This window comes from Labrus mixtus, chromosome 7, assembly GCF_963584025.1.
Source record: "Labrus mixtus chromosome 7, fLabMix1.1, whole genome shotgun sequence".
Lineage (NCBI taxonomy): Eukaryota > Metazoa > Chordata > Actinopteri > Labriformes > Labridae > Labrus > Labrus mixtus.
In genome coordinates, this window is record NC_083618.1 from 27219720 (window position 1) to 27236833 (window position 17114).

A 17114-nucleotide genomic window follows, 5' to 3' on the forward strand; every position below is an offset into this window, starting at 1 on the left:
CTCTCTGTTCTTATTATGATGTGATTGGAATAACTGCCACACCAGCTCCTGCTCCTATCTATCATGTATATTGTTTGTTTAAAGACTTCAAATAAAATTGAGTTCAAAAGTATACAGCAAATGTCAAAGAAAGGGTGCAATCGTTAATTTTCATTGTAAGCTCCAAAGTTTATTTTAAAAGGCCATGTATGACAGATGTGTCGCCATTTTTAACTCACATTAAACACCAAATGGAAAATCCTCATGCTATTGATTGTCCTTTTTTTAAAACACATTATACGTTAATTAATTAGTAGCATATATAATATTTGGCATTCATTTCGTCTTATCACATCGATATAAGGGCTGAATCATATACAAAACAGTAAAAGCTGCAGGTTTCTTGAACACTGTCTCTCGTGATTATTGTCCAACCTGCAGGCCTACTCGATACATGCACGCTACATGCAGAAAGTTAATGCTGTATTAGCACAAGTTGTAATCTTCACACGCGGACTAAGACGTGATATCAACTTTACACAATCTGTCTTCGATATTAATATTTGTTTAAATTGTCAATTAAGCAGAAAACGTTATATACCCATGTTGCATTATGATCATCATCATCTTCAAACTGGTGTCCTATAACTTGCAAAGTCATCTGCAGGAAAATCTCGGTCCTTTCAGGTCCTTATTTTCTTCCATTTTGCATATTAATCAATGCTGGACATGTGTAGTTTTGCATGCAACTTTGGTTCAGTGCAGGCATCCAGAAGACAAACCCTGGGAGGAGGTGGAGCTATAACGAGACTCATAAAACCCAAAGCTTATTCCTCAACTCACTGCCAAGGTGACGCGCACAGCGGCTGACAAATAGCTCCTTACCTCCGCTGCTGAGACACAGTAAAGGGGGGGCATGAACACGGCCGGGATCGAATCTTTTGTTTCTACGATTCTACTCTCGGATCCAGATCTCTTCACACCAAAGAAGCGCATCTCAACGAGAGACGTCTAATGCGTAAAACCCCAAAAAGACGCACAGACGCGCAGAGAAATCGGCGACCTGTACCTGAAGTTTTGCTCGTCCAAAAGGATAACTTGATTCACAGTCGTGATCTCCGGACTAGAGAGGCACTACAGCGGGAATATGACATTTGGTTTGGGCCACTGAAGGAGAGTTAGTCGGTGTTCGCGCTTGGTGTCCGTTGAAGTGACCGCAAAGCCACATTATGCAGCATCATTTGGACATGGGAGCGCATTATTATCCTCCGGAAGTTTATCCCGACCACAGGACTCATCGCTACAGGAGTTTCATGATAGAGGAGATCCTGACTGATCACCCGGAGCACAAAGTATCGGCTCCGGCAGGAGAGTTTCTTAAATTCGGGGTACATGCGCTCCTGTCCACGCGACCTTTCCATAACCAACTCGGTAAGAAAACAAATGTTTGGAGTTGCCTGCTGGGGAAAAATTAAAATCATGTAACCTATAAAATTATAATGGATTGATAATCTTGATTTATACTTTCAATGGAAAATAGTTATCATTTTAAAAAATATGACAGCATGTAGTTTGCTCCTGACCAAAACAGTTCTAATGGGTAAATAATATCGCTTTTGTACATGAAGGATATTTTAGACACTGCTCACGATTTACAAAAAATAAGCAGACATTTCATAGGCCTATTTTCGAGTAAAAAAAAAAAACTTTTAGTAATAGGAAAAACACTTTAAGGCTGTATTGAAACAAATAAATAAATATCTCCAGGTTTTTTTTATTTCTTCCGCAAAATTAGAATTCATGTCTTGTTGATTCGCTCCCCCCCCCCCCCCCCCCCCCCCCCGAAATAATAGGGCACAAAGGCGACATGTTAAAGCCTATTGTTAAAATAAGTCACACTCAACTCTAAGAAATATTATCCGGCCAATGTTGTTTTTTTATTTTCTTTTTAATGCAATCCAGGACTTTATGAAAGACTTGATTTACTGCCGCTGTCATATTTTTTTTGGTCTCATTGCAAACTTTGATTTCAGCATATTTAATGAAGATTAGACTACTTTAGAACATATAATAGCCTACTTAATGTGCGTTGTAAATCACATCATTTTTTTTTTTGATTGGGACTCAAATCAGGTGGAACATCAATCCAAAAACGCAACAGTAGCCTAACGCAGATATAAAATAAGAGCCTTTAGTCTTTGATAAAAAAAAAACTAACCATATAGGCCTAAGGGTTTTCTCCTATCGCGTTGATAAGGCCCAATTGATGCTGCTGTTTCATATCAGCCAGCATTGCATTATAAATGCGTGATGACTTTTTCCCTGTTCTATCAGCATTATAGTTTAAGCATGGGTCCCCGTTTAGCCACTGGCCTGAACTTTGACCTAAGAGACTTTAGATAGATAATAATTGTTGAACCATAGGGTCAGTTACTTCTCCCATCAAACAAATCCTATGATCCTAATCAAATTTGCTTGCAGCTGCTTCATGGAGGCTACCTGCTGCTCCCCGGGAGCCGAGAACCTAGTGTGCGTCTTTTCTACTCCACAAACAAGCCTTAACATGCTGAAAACCACCTGATCTGAGTTCCTATAACAAAACCTCCCCGTTTGTGTCTTTTTTACTCGTCCTCTGTCAACTTAGTGCTAAAAGCGGACCAGACGAGCCTCTTGAAGTTCCCCATCTCCCCGCTGTCCTGCTCCCTGAGCTCCCCGCTCGGCTCCCCGCTGCTGTCCGCGGCTCAGGGCCTGCAGATCGGCGCGGCGTCCCACCACCTGCCGCTGGACCTGCACCTCCGCGGGAAGCTGGAGCACGGCGTCGACGGGGGCAGCAAGACCAAGAAGGGCCGCCGGAGCCGCACCGTGTTCACCGAGCTGCAGCTCATGGGCCTGGAGAAACGCTTCGAGAAGCAGAAGTATCTCTCCACACCTGACAGGTGAGTCAAGCCAATCAGAAACCTGCGCAAACGTATAGACGTGAACAACGGAGTTATGGCCTTAGGGCTCATGTGTGACTTTAAAAAAAATGTTTTTCTTGAACTCATCAAATGCAGGCCTATACTTTATTTTCAAAATTGTACATTAACAATGATTTTTAAAAGTAGCCTATTCTATTGGCTGTTATATTTCATTATCCACCTAAAAGGAGTCAGATAGCCAAAATAAAGCCTCAGAATACTGAATGAAAAAACATGGAAATAGCAAAGTAAGAGAATAGACCACAATTTCAGGTTTTTAAAGAGTTGATCCCTATGCTGATTAAAGTTCACTTGACAATAAAATACAGAGGACATGACCTCAGTGTTGATGACAGACTCTTCTTTTCTCTTGTGGGTTTTAACAATGCATGATGAATCGTTGCATGTAGCACCAGGCAGAGGCTCCCCAACAGTGTCCTCTTTTGATGACTACACTATTCATTGGACTTCATTTATTTGGTTGATTTCCCCAGACAGAAAACAGTGAACTGTTGTGAACTGCAAATGTGGTTTGAATTTCATTCCTCTTCTTCTTGTGTTTGTGCCTCACAGAATAGACCTCGCTGAGTCTCTGGGCCTCAGTCAGCTTCAGGTGAAAACATGGTACCAGAACAGGAGGATGAAATGGAAGAAGATTGTAAGTTATTCTTCATTATGACTGTAATGATGATAAAGATTTAGACGTGATGGTTATGCCTCCAGAAATAACACAAGCTTTAAGAATGATTAACATAGGAAATGTTTTTTGCTCTGTGTTATTTAAACAGAGGTTGATGGGAAATGTAGTGTAGTGGAGGATTGAGTGACCCACATCAGGTCCAGAGGAGGAAAATGTAATAATAGTTAAGAGTAATTCAGATGATTATTTCCAGGAATTTATGTTACTATTTATTATAATTGTAGGGAAAAGACACATTATACAGAGTGACTGAAAATACAAAGTACACACAGCAGATACAAGAATATGCCTAAATCAAGTGAGTCCACTGTAGTTAATTATATATTTAAATCATCAATAATATATGACATGAATATACTGTCTCAAACCAAAAACAAAATGTATGTATTGGTATGATTGTGACGATCACTGACTAGAGGTCATATAGGTCATCTTAGTACCACAATGTGAACTTAACACCTGTCATTCCTTCTGCAGGTTCTGCAGGGAGGAGGCCTGGAGTCTCCGACTAAACCAAAAGGTCGTCCAAAGAAGAACTCCATCCCCAGCAGCGAGCAGCTCTCTGAACAGGAGAGATCCGCCACCGACGCCGACCCAGAAGGCTCCAGCTCCCAGTCAGAGAGCACTCAGGAGGAGTGACCCGGACCAGGACTCGGGGACTCTTAGCTTGTGTCTCTTCTGGACTCTTCCAAAAGAGCATTTAAGAGGATGCTCCTGAAGCTGGACTGTCTTGTGCACGGCCTGTAGAGACTCTCAGGCCCTGCAGAGAGCTGAACTGTAACAGCCGTGTGTGTCTGTGTCGTAGCCCTCCCTGCATTCCCTCATGATGAACTTGTCGCTGTTGAGGAGGGAACTCGAAACTTTGCAGTAGGTCTAAACCTTTATATTCTAAAGATCCACTCTCACTCATCTGGTTTGCATTTCTCTTGTGTACCTGTGCTATGTTTAATTATTAAATATATTTTCACTAATACTGTTTTCTGTTTATTATAAAGGACATGGTAAGATTTAAATCAAGCAGTTATGACAGCCGGTTCATCATCAGTCACACATGGTCACTCTATTACACATGGCCTAATATGGTCGCATACAGCCACTCATTGATTCCTCACATATTTTTTACATAAATTTACTGCACTTTGAAAATAGCATTAGTGTAAGTGAGAGATAGTAATGAAGTATCTATGCAGCCACATTTGTTGCAATTTCGTATGCAAAAGGATGGAAATCAGGCAGACGATCAAACAAATCTTTACACAGAAAAAAAGAAGCCTGGTTTAATGTTCTCGTAATGTTGATTCAGCAGGAGGCATGTGCTTTCTTGGGAAGACTTGGATTCACACATTTTTTTTGTTCTGTTTATTTTGTTAAATGAAAGAAAGGGAAAGATGGAGAAAAATTATTCCTTCTTGTTTTTTTCCTAAATTATCGAAAAAGCATTTTGATTTTCTGCAACAGGTTAAGAAAACAAGTTGGATATTTAACATGAGGTGTGCGGATAGTATGGTTATTTTTTTTTAAAGTCTTTAGGAAGAGCCAAATCCTATATCATGTTGGGTAGGCCTATTGTTCATGTGACATTGCCTACATTGACATAGCCAAAACTTCTTCTTTTTTTTTAAACATTTTTTATTAATTCGAATTCAATCAAAGACAATGAGTCAACAAATCAGGCTAGCCTACATATAGTGTATTCAAATAAAGCAATAATCTGGTTTGATTGGAGAAAAGAAAAACTGGAGGATAAATCGACGTGTGTGCTTCAGAGGTTTTACAAAACCTCTTTTTTAATTTATTTTAAAAGCTTATTTTGGTCTCAACTAATTTTGTTTTTTTTTCACAAATCGCTGTATGATTTTCTAAAGCCTAGAGATTCTGTTGACAACCCCTTTTGTTAGGCCTATAGGTCATTTTGAAAAGACAAAGTTTGCATCCCGTGCTCTCTTCTGTCTGACACGGAAAGCGTGGAATTCACGTCAATGCAGCCAGGCAACAACATCAGTCACTTTCTCACTACGAAATCCCGCGGGACTGGCTTACAATTAGATGTATCTTTAGAGCTATAGTGTGGGACGCGTTCAGGCTCAGTCAAAACGCAGGAAATACCAAAGCTGAATGACAAATAAGTAGGCATGTTTTAAGCTGAAAATTACTATAGCCTATGAAATGAAAACGACTTCACGTTCCTCAATAGCCACCCTACATTTATTCTGAGCTTATTTTGATTCATGACAATTCTGTCCATGGGTTTGTAGGCTAAGTGTTTTACTCACAGCATCGTCAGACGCCTGATTATTCATTTTAAACGAGAAAATGTATTTAATTTTAAACTTTCAGCAGGTCATCATGTTTATTATAAAAACGGAAGTGGCACAAACCTTTAATATCCTCCAATATATTTGTTGTTATTCCATCCAAATGTTAACTGTGAGTGACTATTCTTTAATCCAGAGGGTGGAGAGACGTGAGACCTTCATTATCGTGTCTCTGTAAAAGATCATAGTCCAGCACCTGAACGCATCTTGTTGACTGTAAACCATTTAGGCTTGTGTCCTGCTTTCACCACGTCTCACATCAGTTGTGTGTGTGTGAGTGTGTGTGTGTGTCTGTGTGTGTGTGTGTGTGTGTGTGTGTGTGTGTGTGTGTGTGTGTGTGTGTGTGTGTGTGTGAGCTACGAATAGCTGAAACTCTGCGGGATGAGGGTTTCACACACACACACACACACACACACACACACACACACACACACACACACCAAACATGTTTTAATACAAGTGGATCACACTCTGCGCAGAGCCTTTAATATGACTGAACCAGGATACTTTGTTCTGATAAATACCGACCTGAAGAGATACAGGTTTCTGCCTATATTTTATTTTATTCAATATCATGACGCCTATCATTGTGGGATGTAACATAATAACATCATTGTGGGATGTAACATAATAACATCATTGTGGGATGTAACATAATAACATCATTGTGGGATGTAACATAATAACATCATTGTGGGATGTTTTTTAGGGTGTCTAATTTAAAAAATAGCCTATTCATAATGTAAAATACATAAAACTAATATTTGTCCTTAAATATTTTAATGGCATCACTAAGGAACGTACAGTCTTTTATATTTCCAATAAAGGAACAGGCTATGGAAAATTGTATTGAATAACCTTAATAATTATTTTTTTCGCGATCGAGTGAAAAAAAAAAGATTAGCTTTTTTTCCGCATGTAAAATCCTGACAACCTGAACAGGCCGTTATAAAAAAAAGATGTATTTAAAGCAAAGGGCGAGCTTTGAAATGAATATGATTAAATAGCCTATGCAATTTGAAAATCATTAAATAGTATATTGATTAAACGAACAAAGCAGACACATGTGTGCAGTTCACTGTCAGAGGACAGATTATACACACGTCAGCGCTGCAACATCATTTTATAATTTCATCCTGAAAACAAACCTGTCTGACTTTGTTCTGTATGAAGGCAATTGTTACATCTGTTTTAAATGTGAGAGTATATCTCTGGTTAAAAAGTTGTAAAATGTACTCATAAGACTTATTATCCTGAAAACTCGTCATCTCTTTTACCGATTAGCTCTTCAACAACAGAAACATGCACACAAGACGTCGACCTGGAAACAAAAACCTTAATAATAATAATAATAATGAAGAGAGAAACAGGCACCGATAAATACAAAGATGTCTGTTTTACCAGCAGTGTTAAAGGTTTCGGAAGAAGCGCAGGCTTCGTCATTAGAATTAGAAAATCAGGTAAATAATATTTTTCACTTTCTTTACTGTCAATTTTTTTCCGTCCAAAATCTGCACAAAAATGTATAGCCTATATATATATATATATGTTTTTTAATTAGCATTGTCAAAGTTCAGAAACAAAAGTATCAATACAACAACAATACAGGTAAAAATCTAGGCTAGTCAAGGTAAATACGAACATTTTTAAAGACAAACTGGGAGAAACCAAAAAGGCTTCATCACTGAAAGCAGAATTGATGTTGTGTTTTCAAAGCAGAGATTTTTCTTCAAAATAGCATTTAATTTCTTTAATCAATTAAATAAATCCCATAATTCTGAAATTTACGACTATGGGTGGTGTCGGAAGCATAAGAACAAAAGGAGGAGGAAGAAGGAGTTGAATGTTTGTCGTCTCCTTGTAGCTTTAAAGCAGCTCAAACACCCAAAGCTGAAGTGCTTAAATGTTTATAAGACTCTGCTGTTCAACATGTGCCTTTCTGCATGTCACCCTCGACTGTTCTCCACAAGCTTCATGTTGGACCCGATGACCTTGAGGTAAAGGTGATGTCCTTGAAGTGTGCGGGATCAATAAGCAGCTGGCTCGTAATGTGGCGAACATGAGCGCTGATGTCAGCACGTTGAAAGTGCTGTAAACAAAAAGAACAAAGCAAGAGTGCACAGATTGTTCACTCTGCTGCATACGGCCTTGTACTCACAATTACTGTATTTAAAAAGTACAGGTTTGCATAAACACACGGGGGTTTTTTTCAAATAAGAGGGGTGTGCCTTTTTCTAAAATCAAACCCAAATTCTTTTAAGCTTCTCTCCCTTTGATATAAAAACAACACTTTCATTTCACAGATCTTCTTCCACGAGTGAGGCTCAGCACTTGAGCTCTCTTTTCTCCGAGACCTTTTTGTCTCAGTCTCATTTTTATGTAAAACCAAAATGATTTTTTTTTTCATGGTAATAATGGGCTTTAAAAATAATTCACATTATGTTAAATAGCTGCAAATTTTGAATAATTGCCTGGATGGAAAACCCTAATGTCTAAATTATGGAACCCAGTTTCCGATATTTATAGCCTGTAGAAAAAGCAGAGAGTGATGCTTTTAAGGCCTTAAAAAAAACTCTAATAATTTTTCACTGGCACGTCTTTACAAATTATAGAATCCAGATTCTTCAAATTCCTGTTAATCATCCTAAATACCTTCTTTTCTTTTTATAAAGTGCACCTCATTTTACATGGTGGTCTCATAACAGCTCTCAGTTTCAACTAAAGATCCACATGGCCATCTGTGACTCACACACACACACACACACACACACACACACACACACACACACACACACACACACACACACACACACTGAACACACAGACATACACACACTGAACAAACACACACTGAACAAACACACACTGAACACACACACACACTGAACACACAGACATACACACCATCATCATCATCATCCAAGCAAATGGCTAATCAGTCCTTGCCCAGAATGTCAAATCTATGTCAAGGCTTAATCATATGCAGATTAATGACAGGTTAACGTAAACACAGGGCTGAGCTGAGGTTGGCGAATGAGTCGCAGCAATAAGAAAGAAAAACATGAGCACATTTCAGAAATGCATTTATGACTATTGTCAGTTTGTAAATGGTACAAGGTGGCTGTGTGAGGTCGGTGCAGATTAAAGCTGCAGCCGGCTGCATGATGCAGACTTCATCCACGTGCACATCCTCTCTCCCGGGCTTTGAAACAGGCCGAGTGTTGGACAGCAATGACTTCCGACATAAATTACAATCAGGAGGAAGAGTCAGCCGCCAGGAATCTGCAGATTCGGAACATCCATACTCGATGTAATTTAATCATTAAGGGGACCCCTTTGTGGTGGCATGATAGCGCTCTGGTGCTAGCAATGAGAGGTTGACCCCAATTTCTGAGCGCTGGTGTTTATGGAGTCAAAAGGTCTGTGCTTAAGATGGAGCCCATGCAGGCTGGGGGTCTGTGAGGGGGGGGGGCCCATGCGTCCGCCCAGCCACGCACAGGAGAATTTCCCCACGATTAAAGAGCCCCCTGATTAATCTAACGTATGTGCCAAAACTGCACATGCGGCGTATGATCCCAATTAGCCTGAAACCCAACTCTGTGCAGGCCCAGCTCCACATTAGCGCTGCAATTCTTCTCTTTATTTTCACTGGACGCTCCCCGACAACATGGCTGTTTTTTTTGTTTTTTTAAACCAAGATTTTTTACAAATTCTGTTTGTGTGAATAATTCTAACACAGTGATGTTGATGTTGAGGGGAGGTATGTTATCATTGTTTAATATGTTACTGATGGAGGCGCAGGCAGGGACTCTAACATGTTAAAAAAAACAAAAAAAAAACGTATATTTCTGAAGTATAGCCATGAAAATCCAAAGATACAGCTAACATGAGACCATCCAGAGCCCCCACCAAACGGGGGCGAGGACCCTATTGAAATGCAAGGAACTATTAGTAAGCCTGTCATTTAAAATATTACACAGTGTGCGGTTGGGAATGATGTGGAATAGTGTTGTTCTTATAATTCATCATCTTGTTACCCTGAAAGCAGCACATCATCTGCAAATCAAAGTTCAAATTTGTCCAAACTATTAAAACACATTCCCTTTGTTTTATTTCTTAAAGGTATCCAGCTATTTACACCGTTTTCATTGAATAGATTCAGACTTTTAGGATGTCAGTGGGACTTAATTTAGTCCTCAAAGCGACTCTAATCAAATTTCGGTAACACTTTAAATTAAGGTCACAATATTCACCATTTACTATAGTTGCTAATTAGCATGCTAATTAGTAGCATATTGGCTGCTTGTTAGTCAGTAATGATGGCTAATTTGTACCTTATTCTACATGACATTGGTCTAAAACAACTGCCTGACTTACTATCAATAAGCAGTAATTAGTAGGGTATGGATAATGGCCTATTAGCTATAGACTATGGTCATGTAGAATAAGGTGACTTAAGCAGCCAGAATGCTACTAATTAGCATGCTATCAAGCAACTTTGCAGAATACAGTGACCTTAATTTAAAGTGTTACCAAAAATTGTGTTTCATTGACTTATTGTGAAATTAATAACTTATGGTGAAACTGCAGAAAATCTCCACACCCTTCTGTAATTGACTTCACACTTCTACAGATTGATAACGTCCACAGCTTTACTGTTCGTATTTATTCTCTCCGCTCTCATCAACCAGCAGAATGACAGCTAACTGTGTACCATCTCCCTGGCAGAAAACCGCATGGACAAAGTTCACTATCTGTCTGTGAAGAAAGTGTTCAATATTTATGTTTAAGATCCTAAAACTTCAGCCAGAAGCCGGTGGAGACCAAAAACAGAGCTTCAAGAATCCTGACTATGAGACTGATGCTCACTGAGTGGACACAAACACAACACATAACGCTCACGTTGGCAGGTGTAAATCTGTTTAAAAACACTGACATAGCCTCGGTGACATCATCACTTGGTGTCTGAAGAAAGCGTTTTGAAGCCCAACGATGGCGGTCCCCATATTGGAAACACTATCTCCGCAAAGAACTGGAGAGGAGGCGGGCCTTAAGCCTCCTGGGAAAAAGTTCTGTCAGTCAAATCACTTATAACCCTAAATGTAAAAATGTATGCAAAAACTCTCATAGCCTAAATATCATCAAAATGGATTAGTTAGTAAAAAAAACAACAACATCGCTGTACATTTTTTTAACCAATATGAGGAATGTAGGATCAGCCGGCGTCCCCCATGCAGTCCTGAAGCAGGAGAGTCTAGACATAGTGGGAAAAAATTTCAGTGTCCTAATCACTAATCATTTTTAAACGACAGTGTTAATAGGAACACAAAAGTAGCTACAATAAAAACCTCGACTGGTAAAGTAGCACTCTGCTTGGCTTAATAACACTAAAGGTAAGTGAGACGCTGTAGTGTTTTTAAAACGGTTAAACTGAGCTTTTAATGACCTATTCAAAGCTTATTAAAACCACACAGTAACAGGAATGGTGGTCTAGCTGCCAGACTATTAAGTCTTTCTTAGTCATAGCAAGGTATCAATATCAAATACCTCTCGTTTTGCTGAATGGTTTCATCATGCACTGCATATAATAAAATATTTGATGAGTCATTACCTAATACCAATTCTGTATTTTGCATGATAATCGATTGTTCTGGCAATCAGCTGCAGTTACCGCACACACGACGCGTTCACCGACTCTCAGCTTCACAAATTGCTCCGTACTGTGTCTAACATTTATTTTGAGTCCGAGCTCTCAGCACTCTGAAGGGGGACGTGAAGAGCGCTGCGGAGCACCGTTTACAGTTTGAAGTGTAGGGGAATAAAGTCTCGACTGTTTCACTTCTCCCCAACAACTTGTGCCAGTGAGAGGGCACTCACCCAGGGCTGCACTTTAAATAAATAAATACTCTTTTTCTGTGTCGGCTCAGATCTCAGAGTCACATGTTATAACCCAGAATGACCAGGGTGAACGTTCTGGCAGAATCTAATCCAGGAAAATCATGTTTCTAATGATTTTATATCTTTACAGTTTTTATCCTCCACAACTGTCAGCCTGAGGATTTAACCAATGATATGATGATAGTCATGTTTAAAATGGTGTAGTATTTTGACATTCATTTGACTTTGCATGATTTAAGGGAGCTTTTCAGCAGCACATAAACATGTTTCATCTCTTACCTTATTTAGTAGTTGTTATTTTGATAGTTTGATTTAAACCGTTCTGAAATAACGCTCTCTGAGATGTCTTTAATCCCTCTATGAAAGTAATTTTTTTTTTAAATAAACACATTTCAAATACTTTCAGATTATAATTTTATTTTGTAAGGCATCTTGTGACCCCCCCTTCTTGGCTGCTTGCGACCCCTTAGGGGTCCCGACCTCCACTTTGAGAACCACTGCTGATAATATGGGGATAATGACAAGAGGACATGTAGACTGCCCACAATGTCAGGAGGTCTGTTTCATTTATTATGAAGGACAAATGTTGTCATTACAGGAGGCTGGTCGCTCAGTATGTGATGACTTTAATGTGCTGGATGAAGGAAATCTTAAGGTTCACTCTATAATCTAAAATATAGGGTCATTTTCAGACACAGTGCTTCCTGTGCACCTTATGACTACTCTCCCATGAAGACCAGTATCCCTTGTACTGTGTGAGTCTTTTTAGGAAAATATCTGTTGTTTCAAGAGATATAAAATATTGTGAAAGAGTAGCAAACATGGCTGTTTTTCAATATTCACAATAATAATAAAAACTTTATTTAGGAGGTACTTTTTGAAAAAGAAATACAATGTGATTTACAGTTAAACCCAGAAAACAACTGTAAAAAGAAATACAGAAATTAACAAAAAATAAAGCAAATAAACAAGTAAATAAGACCCATACATCAACTCTATCAATAAAACCTGATAAAGAGGATTAGGGTTAAGCCCAAAGGTTAAAAAAAGGCAACAGATAAAAGAGGACAAGTTTGAGTCTGACATTTGGAGGCAAACTCTTGCCAAAGAATTTTGCAAGTTGTTGTTTTTCGTTAAAGATCCCTCCGCATTCACTTCCTTGAACATTTAAGCGAGTCAAAGGATTCATAGTTAGAAATGTTAAATAGGTTTCTCCAAACATTTTTTGTGAGACAATCAAAACAAAAATCACGTCAATGTCATGACAGTTTGTTAAACCTTCTTCACTTTGCTAACAGCGAGCTGTTTGGACATATCCTTCACTAGAGGCGTCCTATCACAGCACAGATGTTGTGTAAACAGCTTCCTTTCCCATAAAAGTCTGACATATTTCATTATGCAAGATTTAAAAGAGGACACTGAGGTTGACTCTGACATCTTGAGGCAGGGAGTTGGGGGCCTGAATGCAAAGGCTCTGTCACCTTTTGTGAACCATCGTGTTTTAGAAATCACTAGTGGGGCCCTGCTGGAGGATCTCAGGAAGCGGCCTGACTTATAGGGAGTAAGCAGATCACAGAGGAGACCCCAAGCGATAAAATCTTAAAATCAATTCTAAAACTCACAGGTAACCAGTGAAGGAGAGCCATGATATGTATAATGTGGTCACTTCTCCTGCTAGGCGTCAAAAGCTGCTGGCAGCAGTGATTTGAATTAACAGCACTAAAAGCAAAGAATTTAATTTAAAATACTTTTTATTGTTTTTAAATCTATGAATGGCTAAGCTCCATCCTATGTTGTTGACATGCTGACTGAGTACACACCAGACAGGTCCAGGTCTCCTTACCGTACCCAAAATAAATTCAGGATCAGCTCATGGTGATTTTAGTCATGATGGTCCTACTCTCTGGAATTCATTACCATCTTGAGCCACGGTCTGCTGTGTCTTCTTTTAAAAGCAGACTTAAACATATCTTATTTGTACAAGCTTTTGGCTAAATCATATTAATTGGAGTATATATATCACACTTTAATTAAGAAATTGTATTTCTATTTAAATACGTATTTATTCCTACTCCTTTTTATTGTTTTGTCATTTCATTTTATGAATTTTTTTTATTTCATTTAATTTTTTTTTTAATCTTGCAGTTTTATTGTTATGCATAATTTTGTAATGCATAGTATATGTTATCATGTATATTGTCTACTCTTAGTTGTTTCTTTTATGCACATTGAGTCTATGCTTGTCATATGAAATGTCTTTATAAATAAACTTGACTTGACTGCAGTCTTTTATCCGTGTGTTTGTAGTCAATACAAGCTTTTAGAAAGTAGCAAAAAAAACAAAGTATGCAATGGAAAATGTAGTAGTTTTGTTTCACCATCCAAAATAAAAACTATTTCTGCATTATTACAATTTGTCTACAGTCATTTTCAGACCTGATGGAGTCAAAGTTGCGTTTCCTGCTGCAGGTGTCAAGTGATTTCCTGCGTCTCAGATCACAGCTCTCAGCCTTGTAGCTAATGGCAGCAGGCATTAGAGGATATAAACAAGAGCCCATCAGCCCGTCAGCTCCTCTGCCATGATGATGCTCCCCTCTCCGCCCCTCAGTCCGCTCTGTTTGCGGCACAGTTTGCAGGAAACGTCAGTGGGCCTGATTGATTTGAGACGGGCGATTCCCTGACTTCATGCTTGCATTTAAAGCAAGACAGCTGTTGGGAGAAATCAAAATCCTGCAGGAGCTGGAGACACACATATTTTTTTTTCCATCTGTTTAACCGAGTCGTTGCCTTTCGCTGGAGGAGTAAATAAAAAAAACATGCAGCGAGATGTGGCAGGAGGTCAGTGAAGCCCTCATTATATAGCAATTACAGCGCAAAAACCCCTTCCCTTTCAAAATCCAGCCTGAAAGTCAATCCCTCTTTCCAGGGCTTTCCAAAAGCAAGACATGACAGGGCAGCGATCTATCTTTGGTAACAAGTTCAAGACTTGTGTTACCCATGATGCCTTGCCAAAGAATTTTGTAAAGTTGTTCATTTGTTTTTCGTCAAAGATCCCTCCGCATTCACTTCCTTGAACATTTAAGCGAGTCAAAGGATTAATAGTTAGAAATGTTAAATAGGTTTTCCCCAAACATTTTTTTGTGAGACAATCAAAACAAAAATCAGGTCAATGTCATGACATTCTTCACTTTGCTAACAGCGAGCTGTTTGGACATATCCTTCACTAGAGGCGTCCTATCACAGCACAGATGTTGTGTAAACAGCTTCCTTTCTCATAAAAGTCTGACATATTTCATTATGGATGTGCTCTGTGTTCATATTTGTCATTTAGATTTAGCCGATAATCCAATAGGCGTTTCTTTACCGGCTGAATGGTCAAAAAGCATGCATAGGCACTCCTTGCCTTAAGTAATACAGATTATAGAAACAGATGAAAGTCAAGAAGCCGAAACTTAGTTTGAACAGCAAAGAAAGGCTGCGAGAAAACATAAGAGCCTTTAAAGCTACTTCACTTTTCACGCCTGATTGTCATCATTCAGGCTGACTTTTGAAACTAAACAGAACATGTTTAGATCAGGAGTTCTGACGTGGAGTCTTGTTGTTATCTCAAGTAGGCTATTAGCAGTTGAGGTTGGTATACTCAGTACAAAACGGGGGATTTGCAGAGAGTCCTTAAAGAAGGAAAGCACCACTTTGTTCTCTGAGGGGTTGTAAGTATGGCTCTGACATGAATATTCATGCAGGCTGGGTACATGCTGCAAACATAGACTGTAAATATTAATGGATGAAGCCTGAGTGACGTCAGCCATCTGTTACAGCAGGGGGCTCTGGAGGCTCATCAGCAGCAGCCACCATGCTGGAAATCCTGTCTCAGTCTAACTTTCAGTCAACCTAACGACAGGCTGAGAGCTGGAGATGGGGCCCAACTGTAGGGAAACAGTGATCCCACCTCTGTACCGCCATCAGAGGGAGTAACAGAGGCATTACAGGGACCAGGTGGAAGCAGGATCCCGTCTGTTAATGGCAATTTTCTTTATGTTTTAGTACCAAGATAACAAACTAAGATCTACATTACGGTCTATCTGTAAGAAATAATGGCCCTGCCCCCCAATAATGCACCAACTACCACCTCTTAAACTAGTGTCTTTACTTCAACCAGCTACCAATGACGCTAACGCTACTTTTAAAACAGAGCATTGATGACCCAGTGGTTAGGTTGCACCCCATTTACAGAGGCTATAGTAATCCAAGCGAGCGGCCCGGGTTCAATTCCAACCTGTTGCCTGTCAAAATAAAGGCCAAAAAGGAGCCCAAAAATAAATCTAAAAATAAAAAAAATAAAAAGCGATGGCTTGCCAGCCTCAGTGCACAACAGTTAGGGATGTTCACTTTTTTAATTTATCCCTTTTTAATCCCTTAATCCAGAGCAAGTTGGCTCTCAACACATGGAAATCTGAAAAACGTGACTCTTTATAAGTTTGAATTAATAACCAGTATTCACAAACACAAAACTGCTAATTAAATATTTCTTTGTTCCACATCCTCCCTGTCGCATGCGCCGTTATTTTGGTTTTCATCTTGGACGTTGTCGTAAACACAAAACTGTAATTCCTCGTACATATTGAGAAAACCATTGTGGAATTCTCATACACAAATAAATTGACCCGTTTACCATTGATCCTTTGACATCGGGGAGTTTCCCTTTTATGTTTGAGAACGTTATGATTGATATTTTGTTTGAAAAATGTGTGTGAATGGAAAACTGTGTCCCCTCACACCTATTACACACGAGGAATGTTTTCACCATTTATGATATTAGGACAGCTTGACTGCAGCTGCAGCATATTATCCTGATTACGAGTCATTCTCAATTGATTAAACTAATATCAAAGATGAAAGCTATTTCGGTTACAATCACGGTTCTGTTTGAGCTAAAGTAATACAGTATGTCACAACAACACATTTATGAGTATTAAATGGATTGCTCAGTCCTCCGAGTGGGCATCTTTAAAAAATGTGCATTTGCTGAAGTTTCAGGACACATGTTGCCTGGATATTTATTTTAACAAGCCATGCACAAAACAATCAAGCTCAACCATTTCCGGCAATTGCCTTTAATTGTCTAACCTTCTGTTGTGTGTCCAATCCTCTCTCATTTGATTTTGATTGCAGCCTGTTGGAATATTCAGCGTGGATTAAAATAGCGGAGGCCTTGGGTGCTCGTCGACTGGAAGACACAGGCGTAGTAATCTCCCAGATGTGCCT

At 39.1% G+C, this 17114-nt stretch overlaps 1 protein-coding gene across 1 annotated transcript; it reads left to right on the plus strand.

Annotated features, from left to right (window-relative positions):
* The first annotated feature begins 833 nt into the window (after positions 1-833).
* Positions 834-4607, plus strand: barx1 (BARX homeobox 1). Its single transcript, XM_061041874.1, has 4 exons — positions 834-1410; positions 2624-2915; positions 3510-3594; positions 4114-4607. The coding sequence occupies exons 1-4, from the start codon at positions 1209-1211 to the stop codon at positions 4273-4275; spliced, it is 741 nt and encodes a 246-aa protein (XP_060897857.1). The 5' UTR covers positions 834-1208; the 3' UTR covers positions 4276-4607.
* The last annotated feature ends 12507 nt before the right edge of the window (positions 4608-17114 follow it).